This window comes from Lacerta agilis, chromosome 10, assembly GCF_009819535.1.
Source record: "Lacerta agilis isolate rLacAgi1 chromosome 10, rLacAgi1.pri, whole genome shotgun sequence".
NCBI classification, from domain to species: domain Eukaryota; kingdom Metazoa; phylum Chordata; class Lepidosauria; order Squamata; family Lacertidae; genus Lacerta; species Lacerta agilis.
The window spans coordinates 950672-972656 of record NC_046321.1 but is presented as its reverse complement, the minus strand read 5'-3'; the positions used below and the strand labels follow the sequence as shown (position 1 = coordinate 972656).

The 21985-nt window shown below is 51.3% G+C and overlaps 1 protein-coding gene across 3 annotated transcripts in view; it reads left to right on the top strand.

Annotated features, from left to right (window-relative positions):
* The window catches only part of IMPDH1 (inosine monophosphate dehydrogenase 1), a 58053-nt gene that overhangs the window by 17711 nt on the left and 18357 nt on the right, over positions 1-21985 (top strand). For 2 of the 3 annotated variants that reach the window (XM_033162160.1, XM_033162159.1), the window contains exons 2-6: positions 2230-2328; positions 13823-13871; positions 16761-16862; positions 17843-17917; positions 21300-21506. In XM_033162160.1, coding sequence (XP_033018051.1) covers positions 2231-2328; positions 13823-13871; positions 16761-16862; positions 17843-17917; positions 21300-21506 — 531 coding nt within the window. In that variant the 5' untranslated portion in view covers position 2230. Of the gene's footprint in view, positions 1-1842; positions 1918-2229; positions 2329-13822; positions 13872-16760; positions 16863-17842; positions 17918-21299; positions 21507-21985 lie in introns of those variants that run through there. The other variant, XM_033162161.1, reaches the window with a different exon arrangement.

Sequence of the window (21985 nt, the reverse complement as noted above, 5' to 3'; positions counted from 1 at the left end):
CCAAAGCAGCTGAACCCCAGAACAGAGGCGTGTGACCACGGGCCTCCTTTATATCTAATAAATCTGTCTCCCCCCCCCCTTCATCTGTGGCTCTCTGGGCGGTTCACAACCTAAAAATGAAAGGTACAAAAATCTCAGTTTCATAGCTGTCAAGCTTTCCCTTTTTTTGTGGGAAATTCCCTTATAATAGCAGTGGGAAACAGCAGGGAGGGTTGACAGCTATGCTCAGTTGGTATGGCCAAAATCTCATGGTATGGCAGGTGGCTCAGGGTCCGGGGTTCGAGTCCCACTTTGGGCAAAAGACGCCTGCCTCGGACTAGATGATCCTCGCGGCCCCTTCCAGCTCCCCGATCCTCGGATTCACTCGGGAGCTGCCTGCCCACTGAGCCCCGTTAAAACCGACCCACGTTCGGTTGCCAAAGAGCTTTCCTTTGCTTGCCAGCCTGTCTGCTTTTGCCCAAAGAGCGGCGCTTCCTCTTTGCGGGAGGGGGGGGGGCACAACTGTGGCCAGAGGATGGATGGGGGTTCCTTCTGAGGCCTCCTTGGGCACCAGGAAGCAGGAAACCCCTTCCTTCCTTCTCCTCCCTACCTTCCTTCTCATCCTCCTTCCTCCCTTTCTTCTCCTTCCTTCCTCCCATCCTCCTTCCTTCTCCTCCCTTCCTTTTCCTCCCTCTCTTACCGTCCTCCTTCCTTCTCCCTTTCTTCTCCTTCCTTTTCCTTCCTTCTCATCCTCCTTCCTCCCTTTCTTCTCCTTCCTCCCTCCCATCCTCCTTCCTCCCTTTCTTCTCCTTCCTTTTCCTTCCTTCTCATCCTCCTTCCTCCCTTTCTTCTCCTTCCTTCCTCCCATCCTCCTTCCTCCCTTTCTTCTCCTTCCTTTTCCTTCCTTCTCATCCTCCTTCCTCCCTTTCTTCTCCTTCCTTCCTCCCATCCTCCTTCCTCCCTTTCTTCTCCTTCCTTTTCCTTCCTTCTCATCCTCCTTCCTCCCTTTCTTCTCCTTCCTCCCTCCCATCCTCCTTCCTCCCTTTCTTCTCCTTCCTTTTCCTTCCTTCTCATCCTCCTTCCTCCCTTTCTTCTCCTTCCTTCCTCCCATCCTCCTTCCTCCCTTCCTTCTCCTTCCTTTTCCTTCCTTCTCATCCTCCTTCCTCCCTTTCTTCTCCTTCCTTCCTCCCATCCTCCTTCCTCCCTTTCTTCTCCTTCCTTTTCCTTCCTTCTCATCCTCCTTCCTCCCTTCCTTCTCCTTCCTTTTCCTTCCTTCTCATCCTCCTTCCTCCCTTTCTTCTCCTTCCTTCCTCCCATCCTCCTTCCTCCCTTTCTTCTCCTTCCTTTTCCTTCCTTCTCATCCTCCTTCCTCCCTTCCTTCTCCTTCCTTTTCCTTCCTTCTCATCCTCCTTCCTCCCTTTCTTCTCCTTCCTTCCTCCCATCCTCCTTCCTCCCTTTCTTCTCCTTCCTTTTCCTTCCTTCTCCTCCCTACCTTTTCCTCCCTCTCTTACCGTCCTCCTTCCTTCTCCCTTCCTTCCCTTTCTCCTTCCATCCTCCTCCTTCCTCCCTTTCTTCTCCTTCCTTCCTTCCTTCCCCTTCCCTCCCTCCTTCGCCCCGCCACCCCCCCCCTTAAGGGAGGGAGGGAGGATCCCCCCCCCCCGGTCTCCCCGCGCCCCGCCCTCCTCGTCGCGGGCGCTGCTTGCTTGGTGGCTCCGCTGCGCGGCGGCGGCAGCAGCGGCGGCGGCGCAGAGCGCGCGCCGAGCACAGCCAACGGCGGACCGAGGAAGCCAGCCGCCCGCCCGCCCGCCCGCCTGCCTGCCCGCCCGCCCGCCGGACGACGACGACGACGAGGAGGAGGAGGAGGAGGAAGCGGCGGAGGCGAGCCCGGCGCGGCGGCGGCGGCGGCGGGGGCGCCATGGGGGAAGGCGAGCCGCTCAGGTAGGCGCGCCGGGCCGGGCCGGGAGGAGGAGCGCACGGCCGGGAAGGAGGGAAGGCAGGAAGCGGGCCGGGCCGGGCCGGGCTGGGGCGGCTGCTGCTGCTGCTGCTGCTTGCTGGCGCCTGCGGCCCATGGGCGCCCGAGCACCCACCAAATGCCCCAGGAAGGCGCAGCGCCACGCATGGCACCCGCGGCTCCTTCTCCGGCCCGCGCCCGCTTGGGATGTGCAGGCGGCCCCTGAGCATGTGCGGAGCGCTCCTCTCCCCCCCCCCCCCCGCTGACGGCCTCTCTTCTCGTCTCCCTTTCCTCCGCAGCATGGCCGACTACCTGATCAGCGGCGGCACCGGCTACGTCCCCGAGGACGGCCTGACGGCGCAGCAGCTCTTCGCCATCGCCGACGGGCTCACCTACAAGTAAGGGGGGCGCGAAGGGGGCGGGGCCTCCTCCCCACGTGGCTCCCAGCTGGGTCCCTGCCTGGGAGCCCCACCACCACCACCCTTGATGGCACCCCAGGGAAAAGGGTCCCCGGCTAGGAAGGGCACCTCCGCGTCACCTGGCAGGTGGAGCCAGCGGGCATCGCCCCATGGCAAGGACCCCCCTCCCACAGAATGCCTGGATGGTGGGGGTCCTCCTCCTGGCCCCTAGGAGACCCTGCCCCACACCGTCTGCTGCACCCCCTCCCCCCCCCAGCAGTCAACCCCAACCTAGTGCCCAACCTGAATCTCTGGCCAGGCCCTGCAAAGATGGTGCACAGCAGAAATGCTCTTCTCGTTTCTCCCTCTTTGAAATGGGGGGGTGACCTGGGGGACCCATCGGTTGGCTCTGTTCAACAGTTCGGCCTATGGACCCCTGCAATTGCCAACAGGGCCTGCCTTGCTTCTCCTGCACGGAAATCTGTGAAATGGGCTGCCGGTCACTCTCTGCGCTTCCAAGAGACCCCTCTGACCCCTCTGTTCGTTCCGATTTGGGTGCAGCGCTGGCCGTTTAATGCATTTTCATTCCAGTCCGTTTGTGGGGAGGTTACCGGTACTTGGTGTTGCGTCAACGCGAACGTTATCCCTCCCTACCGCTTTCCTTTTTGCCAAAAGATCGAATCTTTGTGGGGGAAGCAGGTTTGTTGCGCAAAACCTCCTAGTCAACTCTTAATTGCGGAAGCTGGAAGGAGGAATTTGCCGAGCGTTTGGGGTTGGCGGGGAGACGGGTAGAGGGCAGGAATATTCCCGAATGGGCCGCTTCTACCACCTTCCCTTCCTGGGTCTGGGTGGGTGCATCTTCCCCCTCCAACATGGTATGAATTTGAGTGGAAACAGTTTCTCCTATCCAAATTCCGGGTTACAACCAACAGAGCCCGATACTGTCAGGCCTGGGCCTGTCTGAACCACCATATTCTCCCAGGCGAACCTGCCGGGCTCTGCGATCTTCAGGGAAGGTCCTTCTCTCGGTCATCCCACCACCCTCACAATCCCGCTGGGTGGGGACGCAGGAGAGGGCCTTCTCGGTGGTGGCTTCTCCTAGGCCACTTTGGAACTCCTTGCCAAGGGAAGCCAGACCGGCTCCCTCCTTTTCTTTCCTTCCGCTGGCAGGTCAACAGGCCTTTGGGAACTGACTGTATTTTGTTTTGTTTTGAAAGAAAGGGGTTTCTGATAACTCCTGTTTTCATCATCTGCATTTTAAACAGACCTGTGGTTTTAATTCTACATTTCATTGCATTTTAAATCGTTTACCTTCGACGTGCCTTTAGCTTTTTGGGTTATAACCTCTTGCTTCAGATGCTTTGAGTACTGGCCTGGGTGGGGAAAAGGCAATATATTAATAAGGAGAATACAGTAGTAGCTTTCAGGGGTTTGAGTCTGCTTTTTGGGTTCAATGGCAGGGAAAGATTCCGGTGCCCTTAATATTGTATCCAGCCTGGCTTTCAGGAGCCTCGGTTTTGCTGCAGTCCAGCCTTTGGATCCGGCCACCTCCCAGGGGCCCCGAATACTCCGTTGCTGCCTGGTGTTTGCCGTCACTCAGATAGCGGAGGCTGCATTTCTGCCAGTAATGGGCTCGCAACCAAGAATGACTTTCCGTTTCCCCTAGGATACTCCAGTTTACTTTAAGAAAAGGAACTTGTGCCAGTGTTCATGGCCACATCCTGCAGCTGTGAGTTCCAAGTAGGCCGCTTCTGGGCCGGAGAAGTAATCCTCGAGGAGGAGAGGGCTCTCGGGGGCTCCCAGCCAGGGTGGTTCTGCCGGAGGCTGCAAGGCTTCGGAGTCCCAGTTGCTGGAAATCGCAGGCGGAGAGAGATGCTCTGGTGGCGGGATCCTGCCTGCTGGTTTCCAACAGGCATCTGCTCAGCCACTGTGAGAACAGGATGCTGCACTAAATGGGCCTCTGGCCTGATCCAGCAGGCACACCAGACGGAAGTTCTTATCCTTTTTATCTGAAGAGTAGCAGCTTCAGCAGATATCTCCAAAACGTTGCATTTACGAGGAGAAAGTAAATAATGTTTATAGATTAATAGAATTGAAGAGTTGGAAGGGATCCCGAGGATCATCGAGTCCAGTGTTTCCTAACCTTGGGTCTTTTTCCAGCGGTTGTTGGACTACAACTCCCAGCACCCCCAGCTAACAGAACCAGGGAATTGTAGTCTAAAAGTACCTGGAGACTCAAGTTCAGGAAACCTAATCTAGTCTTTGTTGTTGTTTAGTCGTGTCCGACTCTTGGTGACCCCATGGACCAGAGCACACCAGGCACCCCTATCCTTCACTGCCTCCCACAGTTTGGCCAAACTCATGCCAGTCACTTCGAGAACACTGTCCAACCATCTCATCCTCCGTCGTCCCCTTCTCCTAGTGCCCTCCATCTTTCCCAACATCAGGGTCTTTTCCAGGGAGTCTTCTCTTCTCATGAGGTGGCCAAAGTCTTGGAGCCTCAGCTTCAGGATCTGTCCTTCCAGTGAGCACTCAGGGCTGATTTCTTTAAGGATGGATAAGTTTGATCTTCTTGCAGTCCATGGGACTCTCAAGAGTCTCCTCCAGCACCATAATTCAAAAGCATCCATTCATGACCAGTACCGTAGCCGCTGAAATTGTCTGATCCAAGCTGGTGGTTGTCGCTGCTTCCCAGGGGACCGAATCTCATGGTTTAGCTCTGCTCTGTGCACTCCTATAAATTGCATTCTTGCTCTGGCACAGTTGAGAGTTCGCCTGCCTACCCCCCCCCCCCCAATATACAGAAGCCCAACAGTTTAAGCTGCTCCTCATATGATGGAAGATGATCCATTAATCAGATTACCACAGTCACCCTCCCCCACCCCGCGTTGCCTCCACATGTTTTTATTTTTAAAAACGGTGTCCCCACGACAGGGTGAGCTCCTGTTGCTCGGTCCCTAGCAGCTCGAAAGCATGTCAAAGTGCAAGTAGATAAGTAGGTACCGCTCCAGCGGGAAGCTAAACAGCGTTTCCGAAGCTGTATGCCGGCTCCCTCGGCCAGTAAAGCGAGATGAGCGCCGCAACCCCAGAGTCGTCCGTGACTGGACCTAATGGTCAGGGCTCCCTTTACCTTTATCTAAGGGACCGCCACTCCTGGTATGTCCCGGGTAGGACCTTAAGGTCCTCAAATAATAACTTTTTGGAGGTCCCGAGCCACAAGGATGCTAGGTTGACTTCAACTAGGGCCAGGGCCTTCTCAGTACTGGCCCCGACTTGGTGGAACGCTCTGTCGCAAGAGACCAGGGCCCTGCGGGATTTGGCATCTTTCCGCAGGGCCTGCAAGACGGAGCTGTTCCACCTGGCCTTTGGGTTGGTTTCAGTTTAACCCTGATGTTTCATTCTTTTGGTGTGAGGCTGCGGTCTAAATTAATTTTTAAATTGTATTATAAGCTGTATTTTAATTGAATTGTTTTTGTTGTGATTTTATTGGTGTTAGCCGCCCTGAGCCCGGTTTGGCGGGGAAGGGCGGGGCATAAATAAAAATTTATTATTTTTATTTATCTGAAAAATATTCCTAATGTTCAGTTGGAATCTCCTTTCTTGTAACTCGAATCCCTTGGTTTGAGTCCTATCCTCCGGAGCAGGTGAAAACAATTTTGCACCACCTTCCATGGGACAGCCTTTAAGATATTTGAAGATGGCTCTCATATCTCCTCTCGGTCTCCTCTTTTCCTGGCTAAGCTTCCCCAGCTCCTTCAACCACTCCTCATCAGGCCCTTCATCATCTTGCAGACACCGATCTATGTTTGATGTATTGTTGCTCGTTCAGCCAGTTTGAAGCGATCCTTCTGGAACTGCTGAATTACCTGGTGCAAGCTTACGCACCTCACTCTTCACCCAAGATCACTTAAGGAAGTAGTTTGAAAGTGCCGGGCCCTGGAAGACTCCAGCCCCAGCTCCCCTCCGCTGTGAGAATGGGCCGTGTATCTTTGGCTTCCTGGTTTTTCTTTCCTAAAGCCAGAGGCTCACCTGTCCCCTATCACAGGTGGGTAGCCGTGTTGGTCTGCCATAGTCAAAACAAAATCGAAAATTCTTTCCAGTAGCACCTTAGAGACCAACTGAGTTTGTTCTTGGTATGAGCTTTCGTGTGCATGCACACTTCTTCAGATACACTGAAACAGAAGTCACCAGATCCTTAAATATAGTGGGGGAGTGGGGAGGGGTATTGCTCAGAAGGGTGGTGGGAATGGGTGATCAGCTGATAGGTGTGGAAAACTCTTAACGGCTGTAATTAGTCTTGCAGGGAAAGGCAAGTGGTGAGATGGCTAAAGATAGCTTGTTATGTATAATGAGATAAGAATCCAATGTCTTTGTTCAGACCAGGTTTCTCCGTGGTTTTAAGTTTGGTGATTAGTTGTAATTCAGCCACTATCCCCTATCCCCATCCTCATCCCCTGGGGATTACAGGTGAAACTCAAAAAATTAGAATATCATGGAAAGGTTCGTTTCTTTCAGTAATTCAACTTAAAAGGTGAAACTAATATATGAGATAGACTCATGACATGCAAAGCGAGATACGTCAAGCCTTTATTTGTTATAATTGTGATGATTATGGCGTACAGCTGATGAGAACCCAAATTCACAATTTCAACTTTGGGGTTTTCATCAGCTGTACGCCATAATCATCACAATTATAACAAACAAAGGCTTGAGATATCTTGCTTTGCATGTCATGAGTCTATCTCATCTATTAAACTCCAGTAGCTAATGAAGACAATTGCTTACATCAATGGACTTTTCCATGATATTCAATTTTTTTGAGTTTCATCTGTATTTAGAGGTTTTTGGAAAACAGCAGGCTCTAATCCCCAGGGTGCTTCCTGAGGAGTAAGTAATGCTTAACTGGACGCAGCTTGCTTCTGAGTAAACACGCTTTGGATTGTGCTGCAAGGTCACGATCCTGTGCACACTCAGCTGGAAGTACAGCGGGACTTAATGTCCAAGTAATCCGGCTCCGGAGGATTCGGCTACTTGCATACAGTGTTTACACCAGATCATGACTCCGTGGTTGCTGATGCTCAGGAAATGGCGAAGGAAGGTTTCCTGCTGTGAAAGCCATGCTGATTTTCTCTCTTGGCCCAGGCTTGTTCTTCCATATGTTCAGTTATTAGGATTTTAACAATGCTGCCTGCAAATTTGCTAGAGAGAAGTGGTGGGCTCGTGGATCTGTAATTCCCTCTTAATTCTTCCATTTAAAAACGGACCGCCTTCCAGCACTTCAAAAGGGAAATTGATTTTTAGTAACAAACTGCACCTTTTTATTAGAAGATCAGCTTTTTCACATTTCTGTTAGAACTGGACATCTTCCATCTGGCCCCGACAACTTGTCCTTCGCTTGTCACTTGGCCCTAGACCTTCGTCTCTTGTCATTTCTGCTTGACTTAATTCTTCAGGTGCCCCTCTTTTAAAAATAAAAATAAAAAATAACCACCACGACACACCCCAAAACTGGTTTGGGCGCAGACGCCTGTCCAGCATCTTCTGCGGTGAAGACCAACGCAAAGAATTCATTCCCCTTTTCTGCCATCTCCTTCTGCGTCCTTTGGCACCCCTGCTTTCTGATGTATTTAAAAATAATGTATTATTGTTGGTCTTCATGCTTCTGGTAACTCCTTCCCCCAATCCTCCCTATTAATTTGAATTTGTTTTGCCAGAGTTTGCGTTCCTTTCTCCTCTCCTCATTTCGGACAGGGCATCCATCGTTTCAATCATTGGCGCCCGAACTTTTTCGGACCATTCCCCATCCGGGTTCCATAAACTCATTCGCAATCACTTAGAGATGGATCTGAAATATCTCCCCTGAGGCTTGAATTTGTTTTATTTGACGTTTTAATATGTCCGAAGCAGCTTTGAGGTTTTTTTCTTTAAAAGATAAAGTGCTATAGAAATGAAATTATTCTTATTAATAGTAAATCTCACTGCAGAGTGGTGCATGCTCTGGTTATCTCCCGCTTGGACTACTGCAATGCGCTCTACGTGGGGCTACCCTTGAAGGTGATCCGGAAACTGCAATTAATCCAGAATGCGGCAGCTAGACTGGGGACTGGGAGTGGCACCGGTCCTGAAAGACCTGCATTGGCTCCCAGTACATTTCCGAGCACAATTCAAAGTGTTGGTGCTGACCTTGAAAGCCCTAAACGGCCTCAAAGGTCCAGTATATCTGAAGGAGCATCTCCACCCCCATCGCTCAGCCCAGACACTGAGGTCCAGCTCCGAGGTCCTTCTGGTGGTTCCCTCACTTCGAGAAGCGAAGTTACAGGGAACCAGGCAGAGGGCCTTCTTGGTAGTGGCATCCGCCCTGTGGAACGCCCTCCCGTCAGAGGTCAAAGAGAAAAACAACTACCAGACTTTTAGAAGACATCTGAAGGCAGCCCTGTTTAGGGAAGCTTTTAATGTTTGACAGACTATTGAAATTTAATATTTTGTTGGAATCCACCCAGAGTGGCTGGGAAACTCAGCCAGATAGGTGGGGTACAAATTAATAAATAATAATAATAATAATAATAATAATAATAATAATAATAATAATAATAAATTACTACGGGGGGAAATGATGCATAGACGTTCCATGGTGGCGACCGTAACCTAGGTTTAAGGTGTCATTTGGCAATTATCGGTAGCTTATATATCTGAGATGAGTTTCTAGCACCGGCAGAGAGGCACTTTGGAGATTCCTGTCCATGGAGAGGTTTCCCATCTTTCCGGCCCTTTAATTCTTTCCCCATTTTGCGGGTGCACTGTGGCTTGGAGAGGGTGCGCCTTGTCTGAATTTGACAGGGTGTCAGATTGTTCCGGGTGCTTGTAGTGGAGATCTCTCTTCCTGCCCTCAAGCTCTGGGACCGGGTGCAGTGGAAACCAAACCACAGGTATTTGAGGAGATCAGGTGCCCTCGAGGGGAGAGGAAGGAAGGGAGGAATGGAAAGATCCTTCTGGTTATCCTTGCAGAGAATAGCGCCACCTTCTCCTTGAAGCCAGTGATAGGAGGCGAGATGCAGCCCCTGGCTTCGCGAAGAGCATATCTCATCTCTCCATTCCCCCCCCCAAACTCTGCAAATCTGGTGGGCGTGGAACGAGGAGCAGCAAATGAGTAAGCGCGTGGTTTAAGAAAACAGCGTCATCTTTTGACGCTAATAATTGAAGAAGCGGCTTTCAATCTTGGCAGATCCCTGCCGCTGCCAAAAAAAAGATCTCTCTTGAATTTCTGCCACGGCCGTTCACGTCCGCCTTGAATTCGTGGGGTGGTCTCCCGCCTCCTGCTCTGCACCCAATTCAAATGCCACCCCTTGTGCCTTCCTCCACCCTCTGAGAAGATCCAGGACAGAAAAAGAAAGTCCATCATCATCATCATCATCAAATAATAATAATTTTTTATTTCTACCCCGCCCATCTGACTAGGTTTCCCCAGCCAATCTGGGCAGCTTCCAAGAAGATATTAAAAACACAAGAAAACACCAGACATTTAAAACTTCCCTAAACGGGGCTGCCTTCAGGTGTCTTCTAAAAGTCAGATAGTTGTTTATTTCCTTGACATCTGGTGGGAGAGCATTGCACAGGGCGGGTGCCACCACCAAGAAGGCCCTCTGACGAAGCTGAGGGACCCCAGGAGGCTCCGTTCGGAGGCGGCCTTGTCTGGGTTTGGCCCAGATTGTAGCGACTGGCAGCTGTTTGGTGTTAGTTCCAGGTTCAAATCATGGGACTGTGCCGTTGCATGCCTCTCTTAGAGCGGGGTCTACTGTAGCAAGAGGCCTACTGTTTATGGCACATAAAATATTTGGTATCTGAAGAAGTGTGCATGCACACAAAAGCTCATAACCAAGAACAAACTTAGTTGGTCTCTAAGGTGCTACTGGAAGGATTTTTTTATTTTGTTTATAAAATATGCAGGACACCCTAATTTTAACTGGGAGCTGGGCAGGGCAAGTGGCAAAGAGTAACAGACACTTTGTGGACCTTTCAGGGTACAGAAGGATATGGTAAGTGTTTGCTGAGTTAGGTCACTTTCTGCCTCCTGGTAAGAGAGCTGGTCTCATGTGAAGGTTTGACTACAGTAAGTCCTTTAGCATCCCCACACCCATTTTTTTTTAAAAAATAATTTATTCCTTTGAAGCATTTTATTCAGTTTTAGGAGAAGCCTCATCTCCCCCCCCCTTTAATTTTTAAATTTTTGCACAAATGTGTGTGCCAGTTTGGATGCATTCCAAATGCAGTTAATTCCCCCCCCTTTTTTTTTTGGTCTGGCCAGGGAGTGGCTGAGCAGCCTCTGGATGGCTGACCAAGGTTTTTTTTCGACGGGTCTTGCGGTTGCAGATATCAATTATGCATGTGGGCTGACATTTCCGGACGGGAATCGCAAAGGGAGCTGTCTGGGTTTCTCTGCGCGGAGGCTGAGAGCGGAGATGCTGCGTAAGGGATCTCTGATCTCTCCATTGCCACCGGATTCCCTTCCCAGTCCAGGGGGGTGTTGGGCCTTTGCTCTGCTTCCCTTCAAGCGAGTGGGTGGCATGGTGTGCTTTTTGTGCTTCAAAATGTGTTTTTTATATATATCATTCATAGAAGTGAAGGGTTGGAAGGTACCCCAGGGGCCATCTAGTCCAACCCCCTGCAATGTAGGAATCACAGCTGAAGATTTCCCGACAAATCGCCATCCAACCTCCAAGGAAGGAGAGTCCACCTCCTCCCGAGGAAGTCCGTTCGAACGGCTCTTACCATCAGAAAGTTCTTCCTGATGTTGAATCGGAATCTCCTCTCCTGTAACTTAAAGCCACGGGTTCAAGTCCTCCCCTCCAGAGCAGGAGAAAGCAAGTTTGATTCCTCTTCTATGGGACAACCCTTGTGATATTTGAAGACGGCTCTCATATCTCCTCTCAGTCTCCTCTTTTCCAGGCTAAACATACCTAGCTCCTTCAACCGCTCCTCATCAGGCTTGGTTTCCAGACCCTTGATCATCTTGGTCGCCCTCCTCTGCGCACCTTCCAGCTTGTCAACATCCAACTCCTCGAAAGATTCCATCAATGGTGTCTCCAAAAATTTTTACACCTCACTTGGGAAGACAGAGGAACTAATGCCAGTGTACTGGAAGAAGCAAAGATCACCAGCGTTGAAGCAATGACTCTTCAACATCAACTTCGTTGGACTTGCTATGTTGTGCGGATGCCTGATGGTCGTCTTCCAAAGCAACTACTCTATTCCAAACTTCAAAATGGAAAGCGTGATGCTGGTGGTCAACAAAAGAGGTTTAAAGAGTGCCTTAAGGCCGGCAACTGGGAAACACCGGCCTGCGAGCGCTCCATTTGGAGAACAGCCTTGACCAAAGGTGTCATGGGCTTTGAAGACACTCGAACTCAGGATGCAAGGGAGAATCGTGCTAAGAGGAAGGCTGCCACACCGTGATCAACTCCCGCCCGGAAACCAATGTCCCCACTGTGGAAGGACCAAGGGAAGATGCCCGGGTGCCAGGAAAGCACCCAATAGCTCTGCCATAACTGGGGATCCTCGGATCGGGACCATTTTCGCACCCTGTGGAATTCTATCCGTCATGTTTTATCTGCACCGTCGGAATGAATTTCTAGAACCAAAATGCTTTTTCTGGGCAACCTGAGCAGGAGCAGGCGAACGACACTGCAGTGAATTGTTGTCCCTTCCCTCTGCCCCCAGTTTTGAAGAATATTCCCCCGTTGCGAATGGTCAGTGTCGCCATTAAGAGAAAGAGTTCGGAATAGGCCAATATATATGTATCCAAAATTGGGAAAGGAGTACGACAAGGCTGTATATTGTCTCCGTGGTTTAAGGAGCCATTTGATGCCTGGATTCTATATGCGAAGGCGGTGAAGGTCCTGTGTGGCTGTCTGGAGGCGGTTGGAGGATGGATGGCGGCTAACAGATTCAGGTTGAATCCTGACAAGACGGACTGTTTTGGGGGGACGGGGGGCGGGCAGGTGTGGGCTCATTTTGGACTCACAGCTGTCCATGGAGGCGCAGGTCAGTTCTGTGTCCAGGGCGGCTGTCTACCAGCTCCATCTGGTACGCAGGATGAGACCCTACCTGCCCGCAGACTGTCTCGCCAGAGTGGTACATGCTCTAGTTATCTCTCGCTTGGACTACTGCAATGCGCTCTATGTGGGGCTCCCTTTGAAGGTGACCCGGAAACTACAACTAATTCAGAATGCGGCAGCTAGACTGGTGACTGGGAGTGGCCACCGGGACCACATAACACCAGTCCTGAGAGATCTGCATTGGCTCCCAGTACATTTCCGAGCACAGTTCAAAGTGTTGGTGCTGACCTTTAAAGCCCTAAACGGCCTCGGTCCTGTATCCCTGAAGGAGCGTCTCCACCCCCATCGCTCAGCCCCGACAACGGGGTCCAGCTCCAAGGGCCTTCTGGCGGTTCCCTCCCTGCGAGAAGTGAGGTGACAGGGAACCAGGCAGAGGGCCTTCTCGGTAGTGGCACCCGCCCTGTGGAACACCCTCCCACCAGATGTCAAGGAAATAAACAAGGACTTTCAGAAGACATCTGAAGGCAGCCCTGTTTAAGGGAAGCTTTTAATATTTGATGAATCATTGTATTTTAATATCCTGCTGGAAGCCATATGAGTGGGATATAAATAATAATAATAATAATAATTATTATTATTATTATTATTAGAGTTTCTAACACCGCAACCCTGGTCTGGCCTTGGTTGAATTCTGTCCGTCGGGGGCAGAAAACGTTGGCGGTGTGGGGGGGCGGGGAGCTCCTGTGCTCCAGCTTGCATCCTCCTGACCCTCCGACCCCCTCCTCTCCCCCAGCCAGAATAGGGCCGGCTGCCCTGGGCCTCCCTCTTTAAGCCCCATTACTCACGCCGGGTGCCCATGAATGGCTTTGCAGCGGTTGCCGTGGGGTCCCTCCAGACCCTTTTGTTTTGTTTTTTTAGGGGGGGCGGCAGAGGCTGCGGGGGGGGGGGATCCCTGAATTAACATGCGGGGCACCCGGAGGCCCTGCCTGGCCCCGGGGTTTGGCTTTTGGGAGCCCACCCGCCTTGGGGTCTCGACCGCAAGCCCACCCTGTTCTCTCCTGGGGCAGCTGCATGATGGGCCTCTGGTGGGTCACTATGAGAAAAGGGTGCTGGGCCAGGATGGGCCCCTTGGGGCCTGATCCAGCCCCAGTGCTTCCCATGCTCCTATGTCTCATTTTTATTATTATTAAGTTTATTTTACAACACGTAAACACAAACACTCATAAAACTATTTGGTCCGAGCAACAGCCTGGAGGCAGAATTAAAGGGAAGCCCAGTATGTGGGAAGCCACACAAAATGTATAATTGGCTATGTAACTGATTTGTGTTTGAATTGGTATTAAGAGGAAAGATTGGTGGAGCTGGGTGAGGCCCCCGGGGGTCATGCATCCCAACCCGCCGTGCTGCACGGATTGCTGCTAACCCGTTCCTTTTATCCTCAGCGACTTCCTGATCCTCCCAGGCTTTATCGACTTCACGGCGGACGAGGTGGTGAGTTCGAGTTCCCCACGGGCCAGGGCCGTTTGATGGGTGGGGGGTTGCCTGAGGGGTCCCAGGGGTCTTGAGTCGTGCGGCTGCTCCCGTCTCCCCTTGGTGGGTGCTGGGGGGGGCGAGCTTTTCCCCAGCCGGCCACCCAAGACCACCTTTTGAGCTGCAGAGGAGGAGCACAAATATGCAAGCCATTCGTTCCCCTCTCTCCATGTGGGTCACGACGCCCCCTAACCTTTCCCTTCCTTCCCAAAGAAATGAGTCCCCTGGTGTAGGTGTTGGGAATCATTTTGCTCTTAACTTGTTTGCAACATTTTTTGTGATTTTACTATGTGGTTTTCATAGAATCGTAGAGTTGGGCGGGGCCTCCAGGGGTCATCTAGTCCAACCCCCTCCAATGCAGGAATCTCCACTAAAGCATCCTTGATAAACGATGCCCCATCCAAGCTCTGCTGAAAAACCTCCAAGGAAGGAGAGTCCGTTCCACTGTCAGATGGCTCTTTTGCAATTTTATATAATAATAATAATAATAATAATAATAATAATAATAATAATAATAATAATAATAATAATATTTATGCCCCGCCCATCTGGCTGGGTTTCCCCAGCCACTCTGGGTGGCACCCAACAGAATATTAAAAACATGATAAAAATATTAAAAACACGATAAAAATATTAAAAACACGATAAAAATATTAAAAACACGATAAAAATATTAAAAACACGATATTGTTGTACATTCTGTGATACAGCAGTATGTACAGTCACACCTCATGTTACGATCGCTGCAGGTTATGCCTTTTCAGGTTGCGCTCCACGCAAACCCGGAAGTACCAGAATGGGTTACTTGCGGGTTTCAGCACTAAATCACTCGTTGCGCAGAAGCGCTGAATTACGTCACGCACGTGCGCAGACACGCCACTGTGTGATACGAACGCTGTGGGTTGCGGACGTGCCTCCGTCATGGATTACGTCACAACCCAAGCGTCCGCTATATATGTTATTTTTTTATATAAATAGGCAAATTTTCTTTTTTTGTAAAAAAAAAAAAAGCAGCAACAGGCTTTTAATGCACCATAAAAGGGGGACTTGCCTGGCACCCGCAGGGCTTGCCTTGCGCTCTTTGGGACCCCACCCCCCCAGCCTCTCCCCATCTGGTCTCCAGCTGTGCTGCCCAGGGCTGGGCCCTTGAAACATCTGGGAGGGGGCACCGGTTTGGGGAGCGCTGGTGTGTCGCAGCCCATGCTGTGGGAGGGGGGGGAGCCTGCTGGGCCTGCAGAGATAAGCTCGTCAAGGCTAATTAGGCCAAATGGAGTCGCCGCTTAATTGCCCTGCCGGACGGTGAAGGTCAGGCGGCGATAAACGCTGGGGGTGGGGTGGGGGTGGAGGCCGGGTTAGCCCATGGGCAGCCCAGCCGCCACCCTTCGCACCCAGCGGATCCTGCCCCTCGCGGAGCTACGGTTCCCAACAGCCCCGGCAAACTAGGATTCTTTGCAAGGGACGAAATTTGAGGCGTCTCTAGTTGGGAATTCTTCAAGGAATGTTTAAAAAGCAGTTGCTGGAATCTACATTCTGCATAACTTTTGTGGATACTATACGTTAAGAAAAATAGATAGGAACAGTCTTACTTTCAAGTTTAAGCAATGAGTTTATTAATATAGAATTTTTTTTGGACGGGAAGTCATATGTCTATGGAGAAAAATTATCATTTGAAAAACACACACACAAACCCTTTTTGTGTGTGATCTTTGATGATTTTGATTTGTCGACAACAAAATCATACGTGTTGATTACAATGAATATAGGTATATACTGTGAAGGCGTAATTGTGAACAATAAAGCATTTAAAAGGGGAGGAAATGATTCTTTGCAAGGGGGCGCCCATGGAGCCATAAGGGACCCCCCTGGGCCATCCAGCCCAGCCCCCCGCAGTGCAGAAATCACACCCTCAAGCCATCCCAGCTCTGCTTCAAAAACTGCTGGGGGGGGGGTGTTTTCCAACAAAACGTAAAAACACCGTGAGACATACATCCGGCATGGATGGGCTGCGGTCAAGCCTCCCTCTTTCCTTTATTGTTATCTTTTAAAATAATTTTTTCTTAAGTTTTACATAATTTTATCATCCCTGTATCGTATCACATAACAGAAAAACACAGTTCCCATGTGTGCCCCCCCCCACGACTTCCCTCAACTTCCTCTTCTGGTTTTTTTGCATGTTAATTTGTCCCGCCCGTTTTATTATTCCGACTTTCAGAATCTTTAAAATAACTATTACGGCCCTCTTCTAATTTTAACATCATTGCTATATTTCCTATATTTTTTTTGGTAGTTGCAAGGGTTTAATCGAAACCACATTGTTTCCTTTAGAGCGCAAACTCGATTTCCGGGGATGGTTATAAATGTCCCTGTCGAGGTAGATCAGTGATCGCCATAGTGTTGTTTTTTTTGCGCCCCCCCCCCTCAATCCCATATAAACTCATCCCCAGCACATGCAAAAAAAAAGCATTATTCAGAACAGCGGTTTGCATGACCGACTAAGGAGAATAACCACACAATTTAAAAAATTAAAATCGGAGTTTCCCCTTTATTCAAAGCCCAATTGAAACGATTTAGTGCAGTGGATTTGACAAATCAGATGAACTTCATGCAGGGATATTGGTTTTTCAAAATCAGAGTCATCGACACCCCCCAGCACCCCCCTGCCGCCCCCTTGGCACCCCCGCCAGGGTTAACCCGCACGCCTTCCAGGGGGCGAGAGCGCCCGGTTGGAGAACCGCTGGTGCCGAGTGTCGCCAGTTGTGTCTCTTTTGGGGAGCCCCGGGGGGGTTGGGCCGGATGGCCCTTGGGGTCTCTTCCACGGCCCCCCAGCCCTCTCTCCCTCCTCCTCCGCAGGACCTGACGTCAGCCTTGACTCGCAAGATCACCCTCAAGACGCCTCTCATCTCCTCCCCGATGGACACGGTGACCGAGTCGGACATGGCCATCGCGATGGCGGTGAGCGGCCGTCCCGAGAGAGGGGAGAGCCTCCCAGGGGGTGGGGGGCAGGGTTCCAGGGGAGGTGGGTGACACTTGGGCCGCCCCCTCCCTACCCCGCCCCGCCTGGCGGGCCCCCAAATGGGAGCATGCCACCTTTCCCCCCTTCCAGCGGCTGTTTTCATCGCGAGGGGCGGGCCAGCGAGGAGGGGGCGTCACGCTTGTCGCTGGCATGACTCCCCCTCCTCGCTGGCCCACCCCTTGCGCCGAAAGAAGCAGCCGAAAGGGGAGAAAAAAGGAAGCAAAGCGGGCACATTCAAGCGCCCACTTTGCTTCCCGTTTTCCCCCCTGCCCGGCATCCCCGGGGGCGAGTCGTCGCACTCTGCACATGCGTCATGATGTCATGATGCACGCACACGCCGCGAGGCCCTGCCCCCAGGGGTGCCTCTTGGCTTCCCGCCCCGGGCAGCCAAGGGGCTAGAAACGCCCCTGGTGGGGGTTGCCTGCCCCCTGCTCTGTTTTCACGTCTTCCCCCCAGCAGGAGCCCCGGGGAAGCAGGTTTGCCCCTGGGACTGGGGCAGTGGCGTCCAAATTTTTTTCAAAGGGGGCCAGATTTGATGAAGAGAAGGGTCGTGAGGGCCGACCAAAGTTGTTCACCTTTTTTTAGGATTGAAGCTGGCGACTTTTTTTAGGATTTTGCCCCAGGAAATAAACTGCCACAGGGCCCGGATTAGACCAACCGAAATTAGGCCGGATTATGCCCCCAAAACGGTCTCTTTGGACATGCCTGGTGTTGGGCATTCGCACAGACACACAGTTTTACTGGTGTGACGCTGTTCCGTGGTCAAAAGGAGGCTCCGCGTGGGGAGAAAATGGCACTCAGAGCTCTGGACTGTGGAGGCAGATCTATGCATTTGGGGCGGGGTGGGGAATTTGGGGGGGGGCTGGGACCAGGAAGTCTTTCGCCCCCTGTGACTTTGTCTCCTCCCCCCCCCCTGCAGCTCATGGGCGGCATTGGAATCATCCATCACAACTGCACCCCGGAATTCCAGGCCAACGAGGTCCGGAAAGTCAAGGTGAGCGCCCGGATTTGGGGCTGGCGAAGGTCTCCGTATTGGGGTGGGGACAGAGCCACGAAGGGGGGGCGGGGTAGTTGGGGGGGGAGAGCAGGACCACTCCTCACCCCTGTCTGGCTGAAAAACCAAGGAAGTGTTTGTAAGATGATGCCTGGCAGGGAGGAAGTGGGCAGCAGGGGGGAAGTTTTTGTCGCTCTCTCTTTTTAAAAAATAGGTTTTATAATTTCATATTCAACACAATCATCATAAACACATTTTAAAAATTCATAAATCCAAATCTCTCCCCACCCCCTCCCTGACTTCCACCAACCTCCTCTTCCGGTTCTTTAACTATTTGCTCCTTCTGCTAATTTTGTTTACCTTGATTTTAAAAATCTTCCAACCAAATATTCTTATCATTTTTTGTATTCTTATCTTTCCAAATTACATCTTAACGTTCTGTTGTTTTCCCAATTATTGCTCCTTGACTTACACATGTTCCCCCTTAATTGTGTTTACTCAAACCCCACTAGCGAGTCCAGTTCTTTACAGTATTTCTGTAAGCACATCAGACATGGGTCCCAGTCTTTTAAAAAGTCTTTATTGTCCTTATAAAATAAAAAATAAAAAAATTCCTTCCAGTAGCACCTTAGAGTCCTCGTCTCTTGAGTTTTCCCGTAAGCTTCGCCATTTCTGCGTAGTCCATAACTTTGGCTTGCCATTCTTCTTTCGTTGGTATCTTGTCATCCTCCCATTTCTGGGCTAGTCAAATCCTAGCCGCTCTCTTAAAACACCAGAATTTGCTGACCTCCAATGGATCTGAGTGCTGGAAGGTTCAGGCAAGGTAAAAGAAAGCCCTGCGGAACTCCCCGCTGAAGGATGGCTTTAAAAAGAGGATTGGACACATTTATGGAGACACACAGCCTGCAGGAAGGCAGGGGGGTGGGGCTTGCAGGTGTTTCCAGGTGCCACCCCAGTTCTGTTAGCAAAACGTCCCGCGGGGGCAAGTTGTGAGACTGACCCCCAGGTAGGGACGAAGCCTGCGTGCCCTCCTGGCTACTCGAGTCCAGGGGCACATTCATATGCAATTGTTCCCAGCCATTAAGGCTAAAACTACTTTATTGCAGATAAGATGCAGAGTATACCTCTGCTTGCCAGCTCAATAGGTCAGAGCTGTGCATTAGCGTGTCCAGCATCTCTCAAGCCAGAAACGAAAGTAAAAGACAATACAGTGGTGCCCCGCTAGACGAATGCCTCGCTAGACGAAAAACTCGCTAGACGAAGGCATTCGTCTAGCGGAAGGCTGCCCCGCAAGACAAATTCGTCAATGGGGCTGCCTCGCAAGACGAAATTTTTTTTTCGTCTAGCAAAAACCGCAATTTACATTGGTGCTTCACTAGACGAAAAAATCGCTAGACGAGAATACTCGCAGAACAAATTATTTTCGTCTAGCGAGGCACCACTGTAGTAAAGTGCAAAAACATCACATGTGTGAGAAAGCTGGCAGAACTGGTAGTTTCCCCACAGGATAAAAACAGACACATAGTCATGCTGGCCTCGCTGCTGCAGCTTTAGCAGCTCAGCTTGTAATAATATCCTGACAAGTTTATCCCGGGTTGGGGGGGGGTGTGTCCCCAGCCCTGGATTCTGCTGGCGCAGGGGTCAGCAAGGTTTACCCTGCTTGGGCTGGTTCACTCCAGCGGAGATCCCTCCATGGGCTGGCTTGTGCCCATGCACAATTTCCGGCGCCTGCGCAGATGTGATTTCCAGAATCTGCGCATGTGTAAACGCGATTTTCGGTGTTGTGGAAACAGCTCCCTGCGCAGCGCTAGTTTAGCGCAGCTCGCGGGGACTCGCCGAGTGGGCGGCTCAATTCGGGGGCGGCTCGTGGGCCATTTAAACGACCCCCGTGGGCCTTAGGTTGCCTACCCCTGTCCTGGCGCAATGCCACTGATGTGCTTTGAGCATGATGCTGTGTGTCTGGGCATCCTCAGGCCGGTGGAACCTCCCAGAGGGGAGAATCTTGAAATCCTGCGCAGCTGCAAAAAGCCATCCTAGATTTGGGTTTCTATTCCTCTCACTGTGCAGAGGATGGTTTATCACATGCCTGCATGATGCATTCCAGCACCGATTGTTGGAATCACAGGAGTGGGTGTTTACTGTACTCTGTTTCCATTTTGTCAGGATCTTCCCAAGTGTTGCTCATGAGTAATGACAGAGCCTTCAGTAGCTAAGACTATTGATTGTGCATTACTATTTACAGTGTAGAGCTAGTTCAAAACATGACTGCTCAGTCACTTGCAGAATCCGGAAGTGCCCCTCTCCGGTTTCCCGCCCAGCACCAAAGTCTCGGCACCCTAAAACGACGTCTGCGGTGGCTCCTGACCCCCCTCAGATCCTCTCTGGCTGGCGGTGCTGGGTCTTTGCCCAGAGTCTCCAACCCTCTGCACCACCTCCTCCCTTGGAGAGAGCTCAGGCGAGAGGCTAGAAGAGGAGGAGGACTCTGTCGACAGAAGTGGCTGGGGTTCCCTGTAATGTAGACAGTCCTCCTCTCGCGAAGAGCTGCTCTCCCAGTCCTCCTCCCGAGGAGGACTTCTTTCCCTGCCCTCCTCCTGAGCAGGACCTCCAACAAGTCCTTCCTCTCGAGTAGCCCCTACCCCTGTCCCTCTCCTCCTCGAGAGGAGGATCCCTCTCCCCTCGCTCCCCACAAGGAATACCTTTGCCCTGGCTCTCCTCCCGAGTAGGATCTCCCCTCGCCTTCTCCTCGCGAGGAGCCGGGCAATCCCTGACATGTTTGCTCTTCTTTCTTATTCGGACTTCCTATGTTTTCTTTTGTTCTGCCTTATTCTGAATAAAGTAGCTTTTAGTGCACATGCAACCTCAGCCTAGCTCAGTCTGGGTTTATCTCTGCTGGACTCTGAATATGTGCTCAGTGTCTCCAAGACATGAGTCATTATAAATCATTGGGGAAGGCTGCCGGAACCCCCTAGAGCTGACCGCTGATGGGAGAGACGGGCTTGAAATGTTCCTGTCTTATGCCTGGGGGTCGCCCTATCCCCCGGCCGACCCGACACCTGGGACACCTGCAAATCACAGGAGATGCTGTCACCCCCAAGCCTTCCTGATCCCTCCAAGGCCAAGTTAGCTCATGCTTCTAGTCCACACTCGAGAGCCCAGAAGTCACATATTCAGTCGCCAGATTTTGCGCTGCCCTGATAGAATGGTCTGTGCTACAATTCAGTCCTAAACCGAAGGCCCATATTGCTAGATTCGCACTTCTGAAGCCCACCCCATATAGCCGGGTCAACCGATCTTTTAATTTTCCGGAATAATTTTTACTCACCCATTATCTATGCTTAATTAAGTATTCTATGCATATGTTTAAATCTCACACTCTCTGCAGAAATTTGAGCAGGGCTTCATCACGGACCCGGTGGTTCTGAGCCCGGCACACACGGTGGGCGACGTCTTCGAGGCCAAGATCCGGCACGGTTTCTCGGGGATCCCGGTCACCGAGACGGGCAAGATGGGCAGCAAGCTGGTGGGCATCGTCACCTCCCGGGACATTGACTTCCTTTCTGAGAAGGATTATGGCACTGCACTCAGCGAGGTAGGACCGGGGGCGCCAAGGCGAAAGGGAAGGAAGGGGGGAAGGGGCGTGGAAGCGTGGAGCTGGGAGGGAACCCCAGGGGTCATCCAGTCCAACCCCCTGCAATGTGGGTCTGGGGGAAAGAGGGCACAGCTGCCCTCTCTCTCTGCCTTGAATTCAAATGCCACCCCTTGTGCCTTCCTCCATCCTCTGAAAAGATTTAGGGCAGAAAAAGAAAGTCCTTCTTCAGAATAATAATATCAGAACAATAATTTATTATTTATACCTCGCCCATCTGACTAGCCATTCTGGGCCACTTCCAACAAAATAATTAAAAACATAATCAAACATCAAACATTAAAAACTTCCCTAAACAGGGCTGCCTTCAGGTGTCTTCTAAAAGTCAGATAGTTGCTTATTTCCTTGACATCTGGTGGGAGGGTGTTACAGGGAGGGTGCCACTACCGAGAAGGCCCTGTGCCTGGTTCCCTGTAACCTCA